Source organism: Apteryx mantelli, chromosome 22 (genome assembly GCF_036417845.1).
Source record: "Apteryx mantelli isolate bAptMan1 chromosome 22, bAptMan1.hap1, whole genome shotgun sequence".
NCBI lineage: Eukaryota > Metazoa > Chordata > Aves > Apterygiformes > Apterygidae > Apteryx > Apteryx mantelli.
This window is the reverse complement of record NC_089999.1, coordinates 8403650-8427649: the sequence shown is the minus strand read 5'-3', so window position 1 is coordinate 8427649 and position 24000 is coordinate 8403650. Positions and strand designations below refer to the sequence as shown.

Below are 24000 nucleotides of genomic sequence, written 5' to 3'. Positions count from 1 at the left end.
GGATGAATGAGACAAGAGAAGTGGTATAAATGAGAGGGTTCAGAGTAGGAAGGAATGTGATAACAAAATGATCGAGCACTGTTTCCTAGTGCAGATGTCCTAGTGAAAATAGGAGAAGGAGATAAGTAGCAGAACTGAGAGAAGAACAGTAGAAAATGACAAGTGAGTCAGTTAAAGGGAAGAAAAAAAATGGGAACAGGAAAAGTGGATTATGCTCCCTGAGCTCCCTCAAAGGTCCGAACTGTGCAGATTGAAAAATATTATATTGTAGTAGCACACTTACTACGTCAAACCAGAAAGCAATTTGGTTTCTGTGGAGTGGCTGGAGTGAAGTCCTCCTTGTGTCTGGGGAGCTAATGAGATTTTGGTGCTGAGGAACAGCTTTGGGAGCTACTCTTCACGTGGCTGTCCTGTATTTTAAATCAGTTCTTTTCATCCAGGATATTTAGAGTTTGATGGGTTTAAGATATGGGCTATTTGTCAGGGCTGCAGGGCACTAGACCCAGAGACCCCATCTTACACTCTGTGCCCACTGCAGCACTGGCACTTCAGCCTGCATAATCTCAGCCCCACAGCCGCGGCCAGCTGGAGGAAGTCTGAGAGTGACCTGTGCGACTGGTGACAACGGAGAATCCCCAAAGCTGGACCTGCAGCATCCTTCGAAGTGTGGGGGGAAAGGCTCATCCACACAGGAACAGAAAAGAGCAATTAACTCCCATCTATTTTATTCTTGTGTGTTTGCAGGGGGGCAGCAATGGTGACAGAGCATCAATGATCCATCCATCATACCAAGTACACACACAAATACAAATTAGAGAGGGATGTTGGAATGAGACAACTCCTTCAGTGCAAGGACATTGCAAATGGTTCCTAGAAAAGGAGCTGACCTGTCAGTGAAACCACACAGATACCACCTTGGCTCTGCAGAGCAGTGCCTTAAGCTAGACCAGCAGGAGTATGCTCCCAAGCAAAGTGATGGCATCTCTCCCATCCCTGCACCTTGCCACAACTCTGCCTCAGATGCAACTTTTCTCCCTGATTTGCTAATTATGCCCTAGTGAAGCAGGAGCCAGGAGGAGAGGGGTGGAAAGGGTGGAAGGGAGCTGGGGGGACCGGAGCAGGGCTGGCCCTGGGGACACCCCGCCCCGGTGGGGCGGGATGAGCTGCCCGCCCGGATCCGAGGAGCGTAAAAGCTGGGGCGGCAGAGCTGGGGAGCAGGGAGTGACCAGCCAGGGCTGTGCTGTGGAGCCGGTGAGCGGGACCGGGCAGGCAGCGGGGCTGGGCAGGCAGCGGAGGTTTCCATCCTGCTGCCATCGGGCTGGGGCTCTTGGCCTCTGGAGGGGAGAGCAGCTTGCAGGGGCCAGGGCAGCAGGCAGGGGTCCCGGGGTAGTGCCGGGGGACAGAGCTGAGCCTTGCTGTTCCACAGGTTGCACGAGTTGCGGAGATTGCTACGCACGCAAGCAAAACGTCGGCCGAAATGGCAACCGAGGTGAGGGTTAGCTTTACTTCTCTTACTGTACTTGTCTCTGGGGTGCACTGACAAATGCAAGCCGAATTTAGTTATAATCCCAGCAATGCAACCTACCATATTCATTAGAGTGCTTTTTTCCACCTGATCTGTTTTCCTGGAGTTTTAAATAGAGGAGGAAATGACAAAAATTTTTGATGCAATATTTCTGATCACCCACCTCTGATTCTGGTGAAAACCCACAGTAGTTAAGATATACTTAAATGCTTGTTCCCTGCTCAAGTGCTTACTCTCTAGCACTAGCCTTTAATTTCCCATCCCCAGTGCTGTTCTTCCCTGAGGACTATCTTCCCAGTAAGGATCTGCAAAACATTGCTTTTCTGACTCTGATTTTCAGCTCATATTGATAAAGCTGCTTTAAAAAAGATCACAAACACCCTGTGCCTACACTCTTACCCTGTAGGCTCTCGCCCACTGTCCTCTCTGGCATGATGGTTCAACAGGGATTGGCAGAGACATGGACACAGTTTCTAAAGTTACTCAACAGTGATCTATCTAACTGATAAAAGCCTGGCACAGACTAGCTTGCAGCTTGCCCCGGGGCAGCTTTCTGCTGTCCATGGTATCACAACGTGGGGTTTGAGTCCTAAAGGCAGCTTGCCTGAAAACCCTTCTTGGAGTGTCTTTGTTCTTTCATTTTTTTCCTGAACATTTCTAATCCTGAAAGGTACTCAGACCTCCCCATTCTGGAGTCTGCGCCTCAGCCAGTTTCATGCATATTTTCTGCCAAAGCTTGCCAAGCACATCCTGGACTCCGGAGGTGCTTCAAACAGTAACTTCAAGCACTTCGTAATTACAGAAGTGTTTTAATGGACTGGCTTGCGTTGGCTCAGAGCTCTTCTGGCAATCAAAGAAATAGCTTCCTATCGCCTCCACACAAAAAAGACTCTTGATTCCAAAAACTACAAGATACTAGCTTCCACTGTATTCCTCACTGACCTGTTGACTTTTTTCCCCTTTACCAGAGGGTCGGGGACCTGCAGCTGCCTTACTAGACAGATCCATGCTGGTCCTGCACCACATGCCCATGTAGTTGTTTGCAGGGACAGGACACGCTCACTCCATAGTCCTGTTGAACTAAGCATCTTGGAGCACTCCCGAGCCAGACCTGACAGCTCAAGGGCTAAATGCTGTTGACAGTGACATGTTCCCATCTCTTCAACTACTTGCAAAAGGTCCAAAAGTCCAGCAGCCTTTCTGGTCAGGGCTACTGCACTGAAACAACATGCCTGAGCATGGCCTCTGTTTTACTTCGAAAAAGAGTACATTGAGCATAAGATTTTTTTTAGGAGAATATATAAATAAACATCTTTAACTTGACTTTTAACTTCATTATTTTCAGGGGGATAAACATCTGGGAGGAAGATTGACTGGAAGCATGGATCCCATCATGGAGATTCTCAACTCCTCCATTGCTTTTGACCAGAGACTGTCTGAAGTTGATATCCGGGCAAGCATGGCTTATGCCAGAGCCTTGGATAAGGCTGGCATCCTCACTAAACCTGAGCTGGAGAAGATCCTGAGTGGCCTGGAAAAGGTATTTATGTCCTTGGCAAGCTGTCCCGTCTACTCTGGCCTAGGTACAATTCCTGCACTAGCCCTGGAACCAACGGAGCCTACCTGACAGCATCTCTGGCATCTTCCCTGATTTGCTTTTCTCAAAAGCATTCTTAAATATCCTCATGTCCTATTCCTTAGAGCAAGGCATTTCCTGAAGCCCTTTCCTGAAAAGGGGGGATGCTGCCCTAATCACAGGCCCCAACTGAGAGGCCCACGCGTACTGCTCCTCAGTACTCTCGGAGACACCCTGTGAAGTGCATCGATGCTCAGATTCCCTCTCACTAACGGCACCAGAGCCAGGCACTAGCTCTATGTGAACCATCTGACAAGCCAGGCAGGAGACCCTGAGGCCCCAGCGAGCATTTCTGAAGCCCTGGAGGGCTGCACACTATCACCTTCCCTTCCACCCTTTTGCACTGAACATCCCCTCGCATTTCTTTCCCGATGAATTAGGAATGTTCTTTCTGAGCTGGCGCTTGGGATCCTTTTGTGTCTGGCAGCCTGAGTTAGTAATAGTCGATGCATAGCATTGTATAGGGGTGAAGAGCAGCCAGCAGCTAAGCACTTTTTTAAAATATCCATTGTTGCTGCTCACCCGCCGTGGACAATGGTGAGACTATACAATGTTTGTATAGGAAACTCTGCGTGTGCAATACTAAAGCGATGTCTGACATCCCAGCTCGCTTGCTCATTGCAGTGCTTAAGTCCTCCTATAGCCGTAACATTGCAGGATCAGCACAGGTACAGAGAGGAAAGGGGAATCCCACCAAGGGCACTACAGAATAACTGGATACAGCAAGCAGCCAGCCGTGGCCTGAAAGAACAGCAATGCCAGAGCCTGCGTGACACTGCGGCTTAGATTCCCACTGTGATGGCAGAAGTTGCTATTTGTTACGGGCACCTACAACCCCCACGGGCAGCAGGGAAACAGAGTGGCTGACGGGTGTTTCTGCTGGTGTTTGTTTGTAGATCTCCGACGAGTGGTCGAAAGGAGTCTTTGTGGTGAACAAAAGTGACGAGGATATCCACACTGCCAACGAACGCAGACTGAAGGTTTGGGCCCTCTAACCTCTCCTTCCTGCTACTCTGTAGCTAGCTCTGCCTGACCTTAAGCGCATGTGCCTCTGTCCCACGGTCAAAGAGCTCAGCACCTTGTGGCACTGAAACCCCAGGGGCACAAAAAAGTGTCTCCAAGACCCCTTTTGTGGAAGAAACGCTCTACAAGCGTAGAACCCACACTTGTCCTGCCCCAGAAGAGATCCCACGGCTACTTACAGGATCCTAGAGCTCAGTCCTTCCAGGCAGGCCGGGTCTTGCTCTCCCTGGGGGCCTCATGCTTACAGTTCAGAGATGCTCATAGCAATCCTCCTCTGGTCCTCAGGAGCTGATTGGAGATATTGCTGGAAAGCTGCACACTGGAAGAAGCAGAAATGATCAGGTAGGCATACAACCAGTTGATTGCTCCTTCTCTACACCTCCTCTTCCTCAGTCTCAGAAGGCCACGAATCAGAATGGGCTCTGGTCCTCTTTCTGGAGAGCAAGACATAGTGACTTGCACTTGTCATAGTGACCAAAGACACAGCTGATAAGAGGGGAGATGTCCCTCCCATCAGGCTCTCCGCTGAACACTTTGGTCACAAGGTATGTCACATTCCACTCTGGCTGACCCTGGCCGATCTCGTCCAGGTTGTGACTGACTTGAAGCTGTTCATGAGGAACTCCATCTCTGTGCTGTCCACTCACCTGCTGCAGCTCATTAAGACCCTGGTGGAACGTGCTGCCATGTAAGTGCTTTCCCAAGGCCACAGCCTCAGCCCTTCTGCAGGGAGGAGACTTGCAGGCTTCCTCTTTGACTGACACTGATCGGGGCAGCAACCTGATCTGCCTCTCCTTTCACCTGCAGGGAAATTGATGTTATCTTCCCTGGCTACACTCATCTGCAAAAAGCTCAGCCCATCAGATGGAGCCAGTTCTTGCTCAGGTAACCACCTCTCATCCTTCCCTGCTGCCCTGTAGCAAGCCTCCTCCATCCCTGGGCCCTGCTCAGCCTGAGCCTACAAGGGCATCATCCTCTGATGCAGCAGCCAGGGCTGACACACCAAAGCCAACCTTGCAAGCTGCAATTGCAGCTGCCCATGGTCAATACACCTTGGTTCTGACCCCACAGTCGGATGCTTGGGGAGGAAAGCATGACATTTCCTGACTTCAGATGCCTCATCTCTCATGTCCTTTCCTAGCCATGCTGTTGCACTGACCCGTGACTCTGAGCGCCTGGGAGAGATGAAGAGGAGGATCAATGTCTTGCCCTTGGGAAGGTAAGGTCTACATTCTGCCTAATGCTTTCGCCTCACCCCGCTCTGCAAAATGCCTAAGGGGCAGACCCTTGCCAGCCCTGAACCTCTAGCAGTAGGGAGCAGTGTGACACCTTGTGGTGTTACACCGTGCAAGTCTTAGGATAGGTTCTTCCCTGCCTCCTAGAGCTCAGCTTTGGTTGGACTGTGCAGGATGTCACGCGTGACTTCTGTTGCTTTCTTCCCTGGCAGTGGTGCTCTGGCTGGCAACCCACTGGATATTGACAGAGAGATGCTGCGCAGCGGTAAGTGTCTTCCGATGACTGAACGGCAGAGGTCTAGCCCTAGTATCTCAGAGGGAGGGAAACATTGACACGTTGTCCTGACACTAGTTGGAGATGTACTGCGGCACCTTAACGCAGGGATGGAAAGTAATAAATGCAGCTCCCAATGACTCTGTAAGGCCTTGTCTTGGAGCCGGAGCCCTTGCTTCCTAAGGCTCTTTGCTGCAAGGAGACAGCTAATGCTTGCAAGGTGGGAGCAGAGACACAACCACCTCTGCTGCACCCCGGCAGCCTGGGGCAAATAACAAGGCCCCAGCTCAGCATAACACTCCAGCAGGCCTGTGTCCCTCGGACTGCTCAAGGCCTTACCTGCATGCTGGCACAATCTGCTGCATTCGAGCTCCAGTCGTGCCACGGCTGAGCTCCTCTGTCCATCTCTTTCCTTACAGAGCTGGGCTTTGCGTCCATCAGCCTGAACAGCATGGATGCCATCAGCGAGAGAGACTTTGTGGGTGAGCACAGCTCTAGTACTTCTTCCCTTCCTCATTTCAGAACCGTGCTTCTAAGACCTTCCCTGTTAACCTGATTTAACTAGGGAACTGAAATGCCTCACTAGGAAGAAAATACACAAACAGTCGCTTTGCAAGTGTCTAAGCCCCAGTCAGAGCTCCTTGCGTTGTCAGCAAACAAAGGCATTTATCACCTCCTGATTTCCCTCCTTCTCTGCAGTGGAATTCCTCTTTGTTGCCACCCTGATGATGACCCACCTTAGCAGGATGGCTGAAGATCTCATCATCTACAGTACCAGCGAGTTTGGCTTTCTGACCCTCTCAGATGCCTTCATGTAGGTTTCTGGGTTCCCAGGCAGAGAGCTTCTCCCTCACTCTCTCCTCCTCAGTTATCCCCACCTGAAGAAAACAGATGGCAGTGATGGGGCTCCCTGTTGCACAAGGCTGACACTAGAATTAATACCCTAGGGCCTTTACAGGCTGCCTTTATGTAAAGGTACCTTAAAGGTCACCACTCCTCTTTAATGACTGTTTTTTACTGATTCCGGTAACTTGCTGAAATCTCCCCAGCCACTGCTGGCAGGTTCGGGCTGTAGAACAGCAGGCAGAGAGAGCTTCCTCCTCTGCTGGGAATTCCTGCCAAAGCCCTTCCTTGAATAGCCGTGATTTGCAATCCCAGCACCCTTCCTGTTCCTCAGGGTGGCACAACCTCAACCCTCCCCCTCTCTGAGGCCACAGCGTCCTCCTCAGAAACGCTGTTAGTCTTGCCCGTTGATGCCACCTCTAGAGGGGTTTGGGGGGAAGCCTCCTTTTTTCTTCCTCTTTGGGATGCAGCTAAGGGCAGGACTGTATGGGAGCTCCACACAAGCCTCTAAAAATGAAGGCTCAGCTCTGGGAAACACCTTTTTTTTCAGCGCTACCAGCAGCCTGATGCCTCAGAAGAGGAACCCCAATAGTCTGGAACTGATCCGCAGCAAGACTGGACGTGTGTTTGGACGGGTGAGCCTGCTAAAGAAAGAAGTGGAATGGGGGAATGACTCAGATTGGGGCTAGTACAGTTTCAACGGGGAATGAGATCAGATTCTTTTCCTTCTACCAAACTCCGAATGCCCAGAGAGATTCCTTAGGTTTGCCTTTCCACAAAATCTGAGCACTTAGAGTAAATCTTGGTGGGTGCTGAGCTCAAGCAGTCTTACACTAGGTTCCTGAGGATTCATTGAGGCACTCATTAAAAGTGGACTAATTAGTATATATTAACCATAAAGATGGCAACACTTACATTTACCTTTATGTGGCACTTTATCTTATGTATACATAAGAAGATCTTATGTATACTGTGACTAGTTTGTTGGGAGATTAGATGCCAGAAAAAATAGCTTGAGCCACAGGACATCTTGAGTGGTGTCTCCCGTGCACCCATCACAGGCTGGCAGGGCAGTCAAAAATGCACAGATGACCAGAGCACATGCTCAAGAAACAAAGTACTGCCTCAAGCAATTGCATTAAGAGGCTTTCGCCGCTTATGGGAGACAATCCACCCTTCTAAAAGCAGCCATGGAAAACTGCACTCTTCTCATCCCCTCACCTTAGTAGCATCCTGCAGGTGAGGAATTATCACCTTTCATCTCCAAGGCTCTGTGTAAAGAAATGTGCCCAGTCTTGGCTTGGGATCACTGCTGGGACAACATGCATCTCCTCCTATAGCTAAGTGCCTTTCCTGTTCTTCCCTGCAGTTTGCCTCTATTCTCATGGTTCTCAAAGGACTTCCAAGCACCTACAACAAGGATCTGCAGGTAAAACAAATATTTGCTCTCGCTCCATTTCTCTGAAAAGACACAACTGTCTTCTGATCTGCAAGCAGTTCTTGCCACTAGCTTTCCCTGCGCGGGACCTGCTGGGGTGCAGGACACTAAAAAAGGGGATAAGGCACTGCACGCTCCAGTTCACACTGCAGCCCTCAGGGGAGCCCCTCAGATGTCAGCACCTGCTCTGCTGGCCACGCTGCTCAGGCTGCTGGGCTTTTTGGCTGCTTCAGGTTCACTTACTGCAACTTCCACACATCTATATCATCACACAGGAGGACAAGGAGGCTGTCTTTGATGTGGTGGACACCCTGACTGCTGTGCTCCAGGTTGCCGCTGGAGTCATTTCTACCCTCCAGGTAAGGCTTCGGCCTCTCGTTACTGAACACGCTCTGTTCCTGCTTGCATCCACAAGGATGCCGTTCCTGATGGACTGACACAGGGAAGTGAGCTCTAGCCTGGTCCTAAGATGAAAATTCCTCAGTCCCGCACTCATCCGGGGCTCACTGCAGCCCCTTTGTCAGCTGCTCAGATCCACTCTGCTCTGGGGTCCCGTGGGGCAGAGGGCCTTGCAGAGCCAGGTCCCTTCCAGATGTAGTGCCCTCACTGTGACAGCTAGTGTGTCCCCAAGCAGGAGCTGATGGTGATGTCTCCCTCTGATCCTCCTCTCTGCAGATCAACAAGGGGAAGATGGAGAAAGCTTTGACCCCTGAAATGCTGTCCACTGACCTGGCTCTCTACTTGGTTCGTAAAGGAGTAAGTATCAGAGGGAGACTCTGAGCTGTGATTTCTTTAGACCCACAGTACTGCTCAGTGAGGGCCTGAGATGAGGCCTTCTGTTCTGTTCCCAGGTGAGCATCAGTCTGGGTCAACAAACACGAGAGCTGCAAACCCATTCTTTACATGTATCCCAAGTAGTGGAACTGCTGCCGGGTGGACTTGATAGTAATTTACAGCTGGAGTTCTACCTCCTAATGCCTCCCCTTTTCACACCCCAGAAAACCCAGAGTCAGACTGCATTGCCCTAACTCAAAAGCAAACAAGCCAAGCAACCCAAGAAAGAGAGCACATCTGTCTCTGCCTCTGAGTCTGCGCTCCAGCTGCCTGGTCACTGACTGTTGCCCCTGCTTCTTGTTGCAGATGCCATTCAGACAAGCCCACATTGCCTCTGGGAAGGCTATCCGCCTTGCTGAGACTAAGGGCATCACCATCAGTAATCTCACCCTGGAAGACCTGAAGAGCATCAGGTTTGTATCATCATCATTTGCCACACTTCCCCTCAAAAGGCAGGAATCAACCTGCCTCACTAGGGGCTTCACTTGTGGTGTCCTTCAGAGAACCCCTGAATCCTCCTGGCCTCAATATCAGGAGTGTGACAAGGGGACAACACCGCTACCATTCAGCTCGAGCAGGGCAGGGGCAGCAGGTAGTGGGGAGGGAATGGAAGAGACTCATGCCCTGACCCAGAGGCGCCAGCCCTCCAGAGGACTCCAGCTCCTAATTTCATTGCTTCGCCCTGAAGCAAATCCTTTGCTCCCACTGTCAGGCACTAGCAGTGCAGAATCAGGGCCACACAAGGCCTTTCCCTTTGGAGAAAGGCTCCAGCTCCACTCCCTCACCCTCTCTGAAGCCAGTGAGCAGGTAAAGCCAGCAAACAGCACCCATCACTCTCTACTCACTCCTCTTCTCTTTGCCTCCACAGCCCCCTGTTTGGCAGCGACGTCTCCCAGGTCTTCAGCTTCATCAACAGCGTGGAGCAGTACAAGGCCCCAGGAGGTACTGCCAAGAGCAGCGTGACTGCCCAGATCGAGCAGCTGAGGGAGCTGATGAAGAAGCTGAGGGAACAAGCTTAGAGTGTGGGGAGATATCCCATGTATGAAGTTTTGTGGTTATCACACTGATCTGGAGTTAATAAACACCGTGGTGTATTGTAGTTCACTGAAACTCCTGTCTTGCGTACTTCTTCTAGGGGCAAGATTGAGCTGGGCCACTTCAGCCCTCATGAGGCTGGGGAAAGGTTCACTGGTGTGAAACGGTTGGGGTGCAGGTTCACTGGTGTGAAATGGTTGGGGTGCTCTCCCTCTGCCTGGCAGGGCAGCTGCTTTATGGGGCATCAAGGGGGGCTGGTAGTCAGGGAGCAGCAAGAGTGTCTGTCTATACCAAGAGACCTGCAGATGTATGTCCGGGGGGTGGATGCAGCGCAAACCTGGCTCCAGCAGTGCCAGAGCAGACTACACAACGTGCTGAGGGAAGTTTGTGTGTGTGCGCAAAGCAAGACTCCCGGGAATACATCTGCCAGACATGCCACAACTCCAGCTATTGCTGCCTGCGTTCTGTTTCCCACTCAGCCAGTCTGCTTGCCTTCTGGGAAGAGGCATTAAGTGGCCAGAAGTCTCCTCACCACCCAGCGATGAAACTTGCTTAGGCTGAGGCAGCACATGGCCAGCAGGTGATCCCAGCCCATCACAAAACCACCCTTGGCTCTGGCTTATACCAAAGCACAGCAGTTGTGTGGTCCCAGGACAAGCTCTTTCCTCTGGGTGACTCAGGCTTGCTCGCCTCCAAGCTAGCTGAGGGCAGAGCACTTGGAAAGAGGCCTGCCATGGCTGGCTGCCTCTAACAAATCATTTACCCTCTTCCTTCCTCTCCTTACAAAAATAAAATCTGGACAAAGAACAGGGAAAGCCTTACTTGACAAATGAAGGGGCAGAAACCTGCTGTCTTTCTTATGGAGAAAATAATTGATTACACAATGCTTGAAACATCACCCCTCCCTTATTGCTCTGCTGTCAATTCTGGATGAAATGCAACTGCTGCTTGATTCAAAGGCAGAGAAGGAACTGTTGTCTATAGGGAAGATGGGGCATTTTTCATTAAACATTAGACCAGCTTGGCCTTAGCACCAGAGCACTGTGGTGCCACTTTCCATGGACAGTTTCTTTTCTGTCACAGCATTATGAAGCTGGTGATTTTGCTCAGCACGCTCCCCTCCATGCTGAAGTAGCAACATGCTATTGACTCCGACTACCACAAGACTCTGTATCACAGGTAGGGCATGGCAGTAACACAGGCATTGCCTCACTACGTTTAGGTTAGGGGCTCTAACATAAACAGTGCAAAATGTAAATCTCCTGCCAGTAATGAAGTGCCTCACAGACATAAAGTGCTTTCACCCTACCTTTGTAGCATTTGTGCTTTAAGAATGCAGAAGCACCAGCAACAGAAACTTCCCGTTCTTCAACAATTCCTCTCATCCTCAGTCTCCCCTCATTCTGGCCCTAAACCAGATCCATTCTTTGGCATTTAAAGAAAAGCACATTTACATCACCATTCTACAAAGCTCCTTTGTGTTTGCTCTGTGGCTTACTGCAGTGTTTCTCTTTTGGCAGTTGTGTCTTACTCTCCAGATAGGTTAGCTGTGGCAGGGGAATCATTTACGCACACTTAGCTGAGAGGAGAAGGGAGCAGGAGAGGGAGAGATGACACCAATACGCAACACCAACCAGAAAAAGGGATGTCTCCTCACCCCCATCTCGCAGTTCTTTTCTTTCCTCTCATAAACTTCCTTCATCTGTGCCACTTTCCTCCTTCTCCCTTCTCTCTCTGTTTGTATCTTCTAGCTCCTGCTCAGTACCTTCACAGGCCTCAGCTGACTAGATTTCCTCTTGCTCCCAGCAGCAACAGTTCAGCATCTCCGTGTCCAGTGCTGAGTGATACCATGCCCTGTCAAACAAAAGGAAAAATGGGGCCTTAGTAGATTATCACATCTTGGTCTCCTGCTTAAATGAATAGTTCATAATCACTGGTATTTCCCACCCATCCACCCTTTTCTTAAATTATAGAATAATTCAGATTGGGAGGGACCTGTGGAGGTCTCTGGACCTCCACAGACATTACAGGGAAGCATGGACCAGAATATCTGCAGACTTTCACCATCACTCTACTATGACTCATTGCAATCTGAGTTTTTGAGACATCATTCGTCATCACAGGAAGTTCTGGGTAGACAGAAGGATCAGTGGCTTAGGACACTACTCTGAGGCGACCTGGGCTTAAATCCCTGTTCCATCACAGACCACAGGAAAGACACTTAAGCCAAAATTTCAAAACGTATTTGGACACCTAGAATGACAGAAAGGTGTTGAAAATCTCATATATGACTACATATTTCTCATTGGACACCCGGCAGATGCCCAACCCTGCACAACAAACACTGCACAAAGTAGTAAATGCTTTCCTATGTCCCTCTTCCCTTCCCCCCTGCAAAAGATATCTAAGCTACTTTCACACTCTGGAGAAATCCCACTGAATATTTTGGCTCCTAAATACATTGCTACGCCTGGTCTTTCTATCCCCCAATTCTCTATTAGAGAAGTAGGGCTAATGACATTTCTCTGCCTTCACAAAATAGTTGTGAGAACAAATGAACTGTTTGACTGCAACGTCCCCTGCAGGTAGCATGGATGAATCTGAGATAGCAATATCCAAATGTGTCCATGTAGACTAGCAACCTCTTTGCCAGGGGTGACACAAACTTACTGTATTGTGATCCTTCAGCTACTCTGATGCCTCACATTACAGAGGCACACACAGAGTGGAAAACATTATAAAGAGGCCTGAAACTAATGGAACAGAAACTAGAGCTTTCATTGTTATATTTAACCATTTAACCATTTAAATAGAGTCAATATACAGAAATCAAAGCTATCATGTATCACACATACATAGGGTGATTAACCATGTGAAAACACAGATGATAAAGTAGATACAGGGGAGTTTTGATAGTGCCACAGAAATCACATCTTCCCTTTTTTAGCCCTGCAGGTCAAAAATGAGGTCTCTCAGGGAGAAGTTCCAGGACTGGCTGGGTGCCCTCTAAGCCCTCCTGGCTGCAGTGCCTTGGGTATCCCCCTTCCCTTTTTCACTTTGGGCAATTTCTGTTCAGTATCTTCAGACAGACGGATGTACAGTCTCTGCATGAGTTGTGTATGTTCCACACAGCCAATCTTGAGCCCATATCACACACACCATGAAATAAAGCCTCTCCCTGTATATGATTCATTCTGAACATAAATCTGGTACTTACTGTTTTGCCAACACCCCAGCAATGTCCTGTCAAAGCCCAGAATAAGGACAACGATGCTCCTAAAGAGTGAACAAGACAAGAGAAGCAGTAAAAATGCGGGACTTCAGAATAGAAAGGAACCTGGTGACAAAATGGTTCAAAGAGGTTTTCCTGGTGTAGACATCATGATCCCCTGTTGGCCTTCAAGCCTGGAAGTCTAAAAGGAAACAGGGTCATCATGTTAGGAAAATGGTTATGAAGGGAACTCTTCAGACTCTTCTCAGCATTGTCCACTGGCAGGACGAGAGGCAATGGGCCCAAATGCAAACACAGGAAATTCGGTATTAATGTAAGAAAACGCTTTTTCACTATGAGGGTGGTTGAATACTGAACAGGTTGCCCAGAGAGGTTGTGGAGTCTCCATCCTTGGAGATATTCAAAACCCAACTAGACATGGTCTGTGGCAACCTGCTCTAGCTGACCATGCTTGAGCAGGGGGGTTGGACCAGACAGTTTCCAGGGTCCCTTCCAACCTCAACTATTCTGTGATTCTATGGGAAATCTTTTAGAGGTGCTGCATTAAAATAGTTAACTGTAAAACCAGATAAAGAATCTGAGCCTTGCTCTGGAGTGATCCTGAAGGTAGCACCCTGGAAACCCAGCTGGAAAAGATACTTGCTCATTCAGGCTGGAGAGTCAAGCCTGATGCTAGCCTTGTCACTCTTCCTGTGTCCACTCTGCTAAAGAAACCAGCACGCTCTAATCATGCAAAGATCCTACTGCACCTTAGATTTCATCTTCAACTCAGAAAAGGGATGAGTAGTAGGACTGAGAGAAGAACACAGAAAAGACATGTGGACGAGGTCCTTCCAACCTGAATTATCCTATGATCCTATTGAGAACAGGGCTGAGAAGGAGAAGAAGAACCCAAATGAGGACAAAAAAGATCAGATATGTTTCCAGCACTCCCTCAAAGGCCTTGGCAGTGCGTAGAGAAAATATGGCATAGTTGCACAGCTCCGAAGGCAAGGCAAAAACCTCCCCAGTGCTGGTGCTGTGGAGTGGCACGGGGGGGGGGGGGGGGGGACGGAGCGGGGCTGGCCCTGGGGACACCCCGCCCCGGTGGGGCGGGACGAGCTGCCCGCCCTAGTCCGAGGCACATAAAAACCGGAGCAGCAGACCCGGGGAGCAGGGAGTGAAGAGTCCGGGCTGCACTGTGGAGCTGGTGAGCAGGGCTGGGCAGGCAGCGGAGGTTTCTGTCCTGCTGCCGTCGGGCTGGGGCTCTCGGCCCCTAGAGGGGAGAGCAGCTCACAGGGTGCTGGGGCAGCAGGCGGGGGTCCCGGGGTTGTGCCGGGGGACAGAGCTGAGCCTTGCTGTTCCACAGGTTGCACGAGTTGCGGAGATTGCTACACACGCAAGCAAAACGTCGGCCGAAATGGCAACCGAGGTAAGGGTGAGCTTTGCTTCTCTTACTGTACTTGTCTCTGGGGTGTGCTGACAAATCCAAGCTGAACTTAGTTATAAACCAAATTCCTGGCAGTGCAGCCTGCCATTTCCTTTCTTCAGGTTCTTCCTCCTACTTGCGAGAGACTAATTGATGCAGTTCGTTCCTGTCCATTGTATATAGGCAGATACTTTACAACAGCTTGTGTAAACACTTCTCTGCGCAAAAGCTGCATTTTCAGTTTCTGGGCCTGGTAGATGAAGCATGACTAGTTGTCTTAGCAAGTCATGCTTTCTGCCTTCAGAAATGGCTACTACAGTCCTGGCTTCCTCTGCTCCTGGTTACCAATATCCATCAGCTGTCAGAATGTACTAGCCACTTCCTTCTCTGAACAGATTTCTGTAACTATCAAAAGTTCTTTTGGTTTTGATTTCTTGATTACAAACACATCTGTTGCAATGTTTCTGCTGACCCACCTCTGATTCGGGTAGAAATCCACAATGCTGAAGATATCCTTAAGTTTCCTGTTCCCCATTCAAGTGTTTAGCTTCTGGCATGGGGCTTTGATTTCCCATTCCCTCTGTCATTCTCCTGTGGATGCTAGGCTCCATGCTGACTGAGGACCTGTAACACTTTTGAATTCTGATTCTCACCCTCCCTTCCCCCGTTCATATTGACAAAGCTGTCCTGAAGATCGCAAACATCTCATGCCTACAATCTTACCTCCTCGGTAGGCACTCTCTCCTGCTCCCCTCTCAGGCACATTGATTCAGCCGTGATTGGCAGAGACGTGGACACAGTTGCTAGGAAAAGAGTTTCTAAGGTTACTCAACAGTGCTCTGTCTAACTGATAAAACCCTGGCACAGACTAGCTTGCAACTGTCCCAGCCAACTTTCCGAGGTCCTCTGTAGTTACGATGTATGGCACGGTAAGAGACTGACAGGGGTATTTAAGAAATCAAGTAAAAGAGCAGTATTATCCACTATACAGTAGCAACTATGTTTAGGCCCTCCCTCTAAATGTTCTTCAATGTCATCTTTGTGCCTGCTAGCACAGGAGAGTTGCTTTTGGAATCTCGATAAGTTGTAAAGTTTCTGCACAGTAAAACTCCAATCTATTTCAGTGGAAGTCTGCCTGAGTTATGGCTTCAGGAGGTGTCCTATCAGGATAAACAAATGTCTGACCTAATGAATCAATTCAGTTTCTGAATCACTGGTGGGAAAAAGTCTACACGCACCCTTCTGTGATGCAAAGCTGGAATTGTGTGCCTGTCTTTGTCACCTGGTGAAGTAGTTGATGAGACATTCAAGTATATGAAGTTACTATCTGAATGTAAGGGTGGTGGGAAAACCAACTTCTTGCATTACTTTGTTTTAAACCTTCTTTGTGCTGTTTGTTTTTTGTTTTTTTTTTCCTGAACATTCTAATCCTGAAAGGTACTCAGACCTCCCCATTCTGGAGTCTGCACCTCAGCCAGTTTCATGCAAATTTTCTGCCAAAGCTTGCCAAGCACATCCTGGACTCCGGAGGTGCTTCAAACAGTAACTTCAAGCACTTTGTAATTACAGAAGTGTTTTAATGGACTGGCTTGCGTTGGCTCAGAGCTCTTCTGGCAATCAAAGAAATAGCTTCCTATCGCCTCCACACAAAAAAGACTCTTGATTCCAAAAACTACAAGATACTAGCTTCCACTGTATTCCTCACTGACCTGTTGACTTTTTTCCCCTTTACCAGAGGGTCGGGGACCTGCAGCTGCCTTACTAGACAGATCCATGCTGGTCCTGCACCACATGCCCATGTAGTTGTTTGCAGGGACAGGACACGCTCACTCCATAGTCCTGTTGAACTAAGCATCTTGGAGCACTCCTGAGCCAGACCTGACAGCTCAAGGGCTAAATGCTGTTGACAGTGACATGTTCCCATCTCTTCAACTGCTTGCAAAAGGTCCAAAAGTCCGGCAGCCTTTCTGGTCAGGGCTACTGCACTGAAACAACATGCCTGAGCATGGCCTCTGCGCTGGATAAAGAATTCACTGAGTATTATATAGTCCATAGGATCTTAAGTGAAGATAATAAGTCTTTTTTACTTATACCTTCCTTTTTCTCAGGGGGATAGACTTTGGGGAGGAAGGTTTCTTGGAACCATGGATCCCTACATGGAGATTCTCAACTCCTCCATTGCTTTTGACCGGAGACTGTCTGAAGTTGATATCCGGGCAAGCATGGCTTATGCCAGAGCCTTGGAGAAGGCTGGCATCCTCACTAGACCTGAGCTGGAGAAGATCCTGAGTGGTCTGGAAAAGGTATTTATGTCCTTGGCAAACTGTCCTGTCTACTCTGGCCTAGGTACAATTCCTGCACTAGCCCTGGAACCAACGGCAGCCTACCTGACAGCATCTCTGGCATCCTCCCTGATTTGCTTTTCTCAAAAGCATTCTTAAATATCCTCATGTCCTATTCCTTAGAGCAAGGCATTTCCTGAAGCCCTTTCCTGAAAGGGGGGGATGCTGCCCTAATCACAGGCCCCAACTGAGAGGCCCACGCGTACTGCTCCTCAGTACTCTTGGAGACACCCTGTGAAGTGCATCGATGCTCAGATTCCCTCTCACTAACGGCACCAGAGCCAGGCACTAGCTCTATGTGAACCAGCTGACAAGCCAGGCAGGAGACCCTGAGGCCCCAGCGAGCATTTCTGAAGCCCTGGAGGGCTGCACACTATCACCTTCCCTTCCACCCTTTTGCACTGAACATCCCCTTGCATTTCTTTCCCGATGAATTAGGAATGTTCTTTCTGAGCTGGCGCTTGGGATCCTTTTGTGTCTGGCAGCCTGAGTTAGTAATAGTCGATGCATAGCATTGTATAGGGGTGAAGAGCAGCCAGCAGCTAAGCACTTTTTTAAAATATCCATTGTTGCTGCTCACCCGCCGTGGACAATGGTGAGACTATACAATGTTTGTATAGGAAACTCTGCGTGTGCAATACTAAAGCGATGTCTGACATCCCAGCTCGCTTGCTCATTGCAGTGCTTAAGTCCTCCTATAGCCGTAACATTGCAGGATCAGCACAGGTACAGAGAGGAAAGGGGAATCCCACCAAGGGCACTACAGAATAACTGGATACAGCAAGCAGCCAGCCGTGGCCTGAAAGAACAGCAATGCCAGAGCCTGCGTGACACTGCGGCTTAGATTCCCACTGTGATGGCAGAAGTTGCTATTTGTTACGGGCACCTACAACCCCCACAGGCAGCAGGGAAACAGAGTGGCTGACGGGTGTTTCTGCTGGTGTTTGTTTGTAGATCTCCGACGAGTGGTCGAAAGGAGTCTTTGTGGTGAACAAAAGTGACGAGGATATCCACACTGCCAACGAACGCAGACTGAAGGTTTGGGCCCTCTAACCTCTCCTTCCTGCTACTCTGTAGCTAGCTCTGCCTGACCTTAAGCGCACGTGCCTCTGTCCCACGGTCAAAGAGCTCAGCACCTTGTGGCACTGAAACCCCAGGGGCACAAAAAAGTGTCTCCAAGAGCCCTTTTGTGGAAGAAACGCTCTACAAGCGTAGAACCCACACTTGTCCTGCCCCAGAAGAGATCCCACGGCTACTTACAGGATCCTAGAGCTCAGTCCTTCCAGGCAGGGTGGGTCTTGCTCTCCCTGGGGGCCTCATGCTTACAGTTCAGAGATGCTCATAGCAATCCTCCTCTGGTCCTCAGGAGCTGATTGGAGATATTGCTGGAAAGCTGCACACTGGAAGAAGCAGAAATGATCAGGTAGGCATACAACCAGTTGATTGCTCCTTCTCTACACCTCCCCTTCCTCAGTCTCAGAAGGCCACGAATCAGAATGGGCTCTGGTCCTCTTTCTGGAGAGCAAGACATAGTGACTTGCACTTGTCATAGTGACCAAAGACACAGCTGATAAGAGGGGAGATGTCCCTCCCATCAGGCTCTCCGCTGAACACTTTGGTCACAAGGTATGTCACATTCCACTCTGGCTGACCCTGGCCGATCTCGTCCAGGTTGTGACTGACTTGAAGCTGTTCATGAGGAACTCCATCTCTGTGCTGTCCACTCACCTGCTGCAGCTCATTAAGACCCTGGTGGAACGTGCTGCCATGTAAGTGCTTTCCCAAGGCCACAGCCTCAGCCCTTCTGCGGGGAGGAGACTTGCAGGCTTCCTCTTTGACTGACACTGATCGGGGCAGCAACCTGATCTGCCTCTCCTTTCACCTGCAGGGAAATTGATGTTATCTTCCCTGGCTACACTCATCTGCAAAAAGCTCAGCCCATCAGATGGAGCCAGTTCTTGCTCAGGTAACCATCTCTCATCCTTCCCTGCTGCCCTGTAGCAAGCCTCCTCCATCCCTGGGCCCTGCTCAGCCTGAGCCTACAAGGGCATCATCCTCTGATGCAGCAGCCAGGGCTGACACACCAAAGCCAACCTTGCAAGCTGCAATTGCAGCTGCCCATGGTCAATACACCTTGGTTCTGACCCCACAGTCAGATGCTTGGGGAGGAAAGCGTGACACTTCCTGACTTCAGATGCCTCATCTCTCATGTCCTTTCCTAGCCATGCTGTTGCACTGACCCGTGACTCTGAGCGCCTGGGAGAGATGAAGAGGAGGATCAATGTCTTGCCCTTAGGAAGGTAAGGTCTACATTCTGCCTAATGCTTTTGCCTCACCCCGCTCTGCAAAATGCCTAAGGGGCAGACCCTTGCCAGCCCTGAACCTCAGGCATTTGTATGCAATATATGGTGCAGAGCTCAGAGGGCGCAACCCTTGCTACTCTCCCAAGAGACAGGTGCCATCTCAAGACTGACATACCCACTAGGGAGAGGCTGTTCTTCTACCTTCTCCTTGAAAACAAAAACTAAAAGGTTTTCATCAAGGAAACCTGCTCCTGGGTGCAAGAAACTTCTGGTTCAAAGTCCAGAGTTTGCTCAGCCACAGGCCATGCAGTAGGGAGCAGTGTGACACCACAAGGAGCCATGCAAGTCTTAGGATAGGTTCTTCCCTGCCTCCTAGAGCTCAGCTTTGGTTGGACTGTGCAGGATGTCACGCGTGACTTCTGTTGCTTTCTTCCCTGGCAGCGGTGCTCTGGCTGGCAACCCACTGGATATTGACAGAGAGATGCTGCGCATCGGTAAGTGTCTTCCGATGACTGAACGGCAGAGGTCTAGCCCTAGTATCTCAGAGGGAGGGAAACATTGACACGTTGTCCTGACACTAGTTGGAGATGTACTGCAGCACCTTAACGCAGGGATGGAAAGTAATAAATGCAGCTCCCAATGACTCTGTAAGGCCTTGTCTTGGAGCCGGAGCCCTTGCTTCCTAAGGCTCTTTGCTGCAAGGAGACAGCTACTGCTTGCAAGGTGGGAGCAGAGACACAACCACCTCTGCTGCACCCCGGCAGCCTGGGGCAAATAACAAGGCCCCAGCTCAGCATAACACTCCAGCAGGCCTGTGTCCCTCGGACTGCTCAAGGCCTTACCTGCATGCTGGCACAATCTGCTGCATTCGAGCTCCAGTCGTGCCACGGCTGAGCTCCTCTGTCCATCTCTTTCCTTACAGAGCTGGGCTTTGCATCCATCAGTCTGAACAGCATGGATGCCATCAGCGAGAGAGACTTTGTGGGTGAGCACAGCTCTAGTACTTCTTCCCTTCCTCATTTCAGAACCGTGCTTCTAAGACCTTCCCTGTTAACCTGATTTAACTAGGGAACTGAAATGCCTCACTGGGAAGAAAATATACAGTCGCTTTGCAAGTATCTAAAGCCTGCCTTGATTAGGACACATACCTCATTCATAACTGGCCCAGCTAACAGCAATGCCTGCTTACCTAGGCTGAGTTGCTCAGTCATTCACACTAAAGAAGATTGAAACCGTATATGAAGCAGCAGAATTCCTTTTCCTAGAGCAATACACAGTGGTCCTGCCACAACTAAGAAAACCTCAGCAAAAGTTCTCCCAAGTCTCCAACTCCAATGTCTTTAGCCTTTCTGGCTTTCACTGAGGCATAAATTACTTCATATGTTTATAGCCCATTAAGGATTCTGCCCTTTGTGAGTGTTCCTGTACCTAAAGCTCCCTAGCTTGTCAGCAAAGGCATTTAGCACCTTCTGATTTCCCTCCTTCTCTGCAGTGGAATTCCTCTTTGTTGCCACCCTGATCATGACCCACCTTAGCAGGATGGCTGAAGATCTCATCATCTACAGTACCAGCGAGTTTGGCTTCCTGACCCTCTCGGATGCCTACAGGTAGGTTTCTGGGTTCCCAGGCAGAGAGCTTCTCCCTCACTCTCTCCTCCTCAGTTATCCCCACCTGAAGAAAACAGATGGCAGTGATGGGGCTCCCTGTTGCACAAGGCTGACACTAGAATTAATACCCTAGGGCCTTTACAGGCTGCCTTTATGTAAAGGTACCTTAAAGGTCACCACTCCTCTTTAATGACTGTTTTTTTACTGATTCCGGTAACTTGCTGAAATCTCCCCAGCAACTGCTGGCAGGATCGGGCTGTAGAACAGCAGGCAGAGAGAGCTTCCTCCTCTGCTGGGAATTCCTGCCAAAGCCCTTCCTTGAATAGCCGTGATTTGCAATCCCAGCACCCTTCCTGTTCCTCAGGGTGGCACAACCTCAACCCTCCCCCTCTCTGAGGCCACAGCGTCCTCCTCAGAAACGCTGTTAGTCTTGCCCGTTGATGCCACCTCTAGAGGGGTTTGGGGGGAAGCCTCCTTTTTTCTTCCTCTTTGGGACGCAGCTAAGGGCAGGACTGTATGGGAGCTCCACACAAGCCTCTAAAAATGAAGGCTCAGCTCTGGGAAAGATGAGAAACTCAGTACATTGCTATCCTATACCATACAGAGGTGTCCAGTGCAGGAAGAACCACATGTTGCTCCTAGTGGGCTGGGCCAGCACGCTGCATGGCCTGTCTTCGCTTGATCCCTGCAGATGGCATTTGGCAGGGACTGGGATGCCTTGTTAACCACTGAAGTCCAAACACCTTTTTTTTCAGCACTGGCAGCAGTCTGATGCCTCAGAAGAAGAACCCTGATAGTCTGGAACTGATCCGCGGCAAAGCTGGACGTGTGTTTGGACGGGTGAGCCTGCTAAAGAGAGAAATGGAATGGGGGAACTGCTCAGAGAGGAGCTAGTAAAGCTCTAAAAGGGAGAGAATTTCCTTCGAGGAGATCTTCTTCAAGGCTCTGTGTAAAGAAATGTGCCCAGTCTTGGCTTGGGATAGCTGCTGGGACAACATGCATCTCCTCCTATAGCTAAGTGCCTTTCCTGTTCTTCCCTGCAGTTTGCCTCTATTCTCATGGTTCTCAAAGGACTTCCAAGCACCTACAACAAGGATCTGCAGGTAAAACAAATATTTGCTCTCGCTCCATTTCTCTGAAAAGACACAACTGTCTTCTGATCTGCAAGCAGTTCTTGCCACTAGCTTTCCCTGCGCGGGACCTGCTGGGGTGCAGGACACTAAAAAAGGGGATAAGGCACTGCACGCTCCAGTTCACACTGCAGCCCTCAGGGGAGCCCCTCAGATGTCAGCGCCTGCTCTGCTGGCCACGCTGCTCAGGCTGCTGGGCTTTTTGGCTGCTTCAGGTTCACTTACTGCAACTTCCACACATCTATATCATCACACAGGAGGACAAGGAGGCTGTCTTTGATGTGGTGGACACCCTGACTGCTGTGCTCCAGGTTGCCGCTGGAGTCATTTCTACCCTCCAGGTAAGGCTTCGGCCTCTCGTTACTGAACACGCTCTGTTCCTGCTTGCATCCACAAGGATGCCGTTCCTGATGGACTGACACAGGGAAGTGAGCTCTAGCCTGGTCCTAAGATGAAAATTCCTCAGTCCCGCACTCATCCGGGGCTCACTGCAGCCCCTTTGTCAGCTGCTCAGATCCACTCTGCTCTGGGGTCCCGTGGGGCAGAGGGCCTTGCAGAGCCAGGTCCCTTCCAGATGTAGTGCCCTCACTGTGACAGCTAGTGTGTCCCCAAGCAGGAGCTGATGGTGATGTCTCCCTCTGATCCTCCTCTCTGCAGATCAACAAGGGGAAGATGGAGAAAGCTTTGACCCCTGAAATGCTGTCCACTGACCTGGCTCTCTACTTGGTTCGTAAAGGAGTAAGTATCAGAGGGAGACTCTGAGCTGTGATTTCTTTAGACCCACAGTACTGCTCAGTGAGGGCCTGAGATGAGGCCTTCTGTTCTGTTCCCAGGTGAGCATCAGTCTGGGTCAACAAACACGAGAGCTGCAAACCCATTCTTTACATGTATCCCAAGTAGTGGAACTGCTGCCGGGTGGACTTGATAGTAATTTACAGCTGGAGTTCTACCTCCTAACGCCTCCCCTTTTCACACCCCAGAAAACCCAGAGTCAGACTGCATTGCCCTAACTCAAAAGCAAACAAGCCAAGCAACCCAAGAAAGAGAGCACATCCGTCTCTGCCTCTGAGTCTGCGCTCCAGCTGCCTGGTCACTGACTGTTGCCCCTGCTTCTTGTTGCAGATGCCATTCAGACAAGCCCACATTGCCTCTGGGAAGGCTATCCGCCTTGCTGAGACTAAGGGCATCACCATCAATAATCTCACCCTGGAAGACCTGAAGAGCATCAGGTTTGTATCATCATCATTTGCCACACTTCCCCTCAAAAGGCAGGAATCAACCTGCCTCACTAGGGGCTTCACTTGTGGTGTCCTTCAGAGAACCCCTGAATCCTCCTGGCCTCAATATCAGGAGTGTGACAAGGGGACAACACCGCTACCATTCAGCTCGAGCAGGGCAGGGGCAGCAGGTAGTGGGGAGGGAATGGAAGAGACTCATGCCCTGACCCAGAGGCGCCAGCCCTCCAGAGGACTCCAGCTCCTAATTTCATTGCTTCGCCCTGAAGCAAATCCTTTGCTCCCACTGTCAGGCACTAGCAGTGCAGAATCAGGGCCACACAAGGCCTTTCCCTTTGGAGAAAGGCTCGGGCTCCACTCCCTCACCCTCTCTGAAGCCAGTGAGCAGGTAAAGCCAGCAAACAGCACCCATCACTCTCTACTCACTCTTCTCTTTGCCTCCACAGCCCCCTGTTTGGCAGCGACGTCTCCCAGGTCTTCAGCTTCATCAACAGTGTGGAGCAGTACAGGGCCCCAGGAGGTACCGCCAAGAGCAGCGTGACTGCCCAGATCGAGCAGCTGAGGAGGCTGATGAAGAAGCTGAGGGAACAAGCTTAGAGTGTGGGGAGATATCCCATGTATGAAGTTTTGTGCTTATCACACTGATCTGGAGTTAATAAACACCGTGGTGTATTGCAGTTCACTGAAACTCCTGTCTTGCGTACTTCTTCTAGGGGCAAGATTGAGCTGGGCCACTTCAGCCCTCATGAGGCTGGGGAAAGCTTCATTGGTGTGAAACGGTTGGGGCGCAGGTTCACTGGTGTGAAATGGTTGGGGTGCTCTCCCTCTGCCTGGCAGGGCAGATGCTTTATGGGGCATCAAGAGGGGCTGGTAGTCAGGGAGCAGCAAGAGTGTCTGTCT

General features: G+C 50.2%; 2 protein-coding genes and 1 long non-coding RNA gene across 4 annotated transcripts; 2 read left to right on the top strand and 1 right to left on the bottom strand.

Annotated features, from left to right (window-relative positions):
- Positions 1-1462: 1462 nt before the first annotated feature.
- Positions 1463-9909, top strand: LOC106495345 (argininosuccinate lyase-like). Its single transcript, XM_067309823.1, has 16 exons — positions 1463-1489; positions 2871-3065; positions 4058-4141; positions 4470-4526; positions 4775-4872; positions 4992-5069; positions 5326-5403; positions 5632-5684; positions 6113-6175; positions 6393-6507; positions 7087-7171; positions 7906-7965; positions 8250-8333; positions 8650-8730; positions 9115-9221; positions 9677-9909. Exons 1-16 carry the CDS (start codon positions 1478-1480, stop codon positions 9825-9827), a joined length of 1401 nt encoding a protein of 466 aa, XP_067165924.1. The 5' UTR covers positions 1463-1477; the 3' UTR covers positions 9828-9909.
- Positions 4883-18184, bottom strand: LOC136993948 (uncharacterized). Of its 2 annotated transcripts, XR_010886224.1 has the most exons (6): positions 18086-18184; positions 15207-15286; positions 13061-13119; positions 11501-11697; positions 6431-6571; positions 4883-4985 (listed from the first exon to the last, which is right to left on the bottom strand). It is a non-coding gene; the product is annotated as an uncharacterized lncRNA (long non-coding RNA). The 2 variants fall into 2 exon arrangements; XR_010886225.1 differs by lacking the exon at positions 15207-15286.
- Positions 14238-23788, top strand: LOC106495346 (argininosuccinate lyase). The gene is made up of 17 exons (XM_067309820.1): positions 14238-14264; positions 14424-14486; positions 16592-16786; positions 17780-17863; positions 18192-18248; positions 18497-18594; positions 18714-18791; positions 19048-19125; positions 19570-19622; positions 20051-20113; positions 20621-20735; positions 21491-21575; positions 21779-21838; positions 22123-22206; positions 22523-22603; positions 22988-23094; positions 23547-23788. Exons 2-17 carry the CDS (start codon positions 14475-14477, stop codon positions 23695-23697), a joined length of 1401 nt encoding a protein of 466 aa, XP_067165921.1. The 5' UTR covers positions 14238-14264; positions 14424-14474; the 3' UTR covers positions 23698-23788.
- The last annotated feature ends 212 nt before the right edge of the window (positions 23789-24000 follow it).

Bases quoted from the DNA above. Each gene is read 5' to 3' on its own strand.
- LOC106495346 (XM_067309820.1), top strand. The intron at 21,839-22,122 runs GTAAAACAAATA...ATCATCACACAG, and splicing joins CCTACAACAAGGATCTGCAG to GAGGACAAGGAGGCTGTCTT. The intron at 22,207-22,522 runs GTAAGGCTTCGG...TCCTCTCTGCAG, and splicing joins GAGTCATTTCTACCCTCCAG to ATCAACAAGGGGAAGATGGA.
- LOC106495345 (XM_067309823.1), top strand. The intron at 4,527-4,774 runs GTAGGCATACAA...GATCTCGTCCAG, and splicing joins GAAGAAGCAGAAATGATCAG to GTTGTGACTGACTTGAAGCT. The intron at 5,404-5,631 runs GTAAGGTCTACA...CTTCCCTGGCAG, and splicing joins AATGTCTTGCCCTTGGGAAG to TGGTGCTCTGGCTGGCAACC.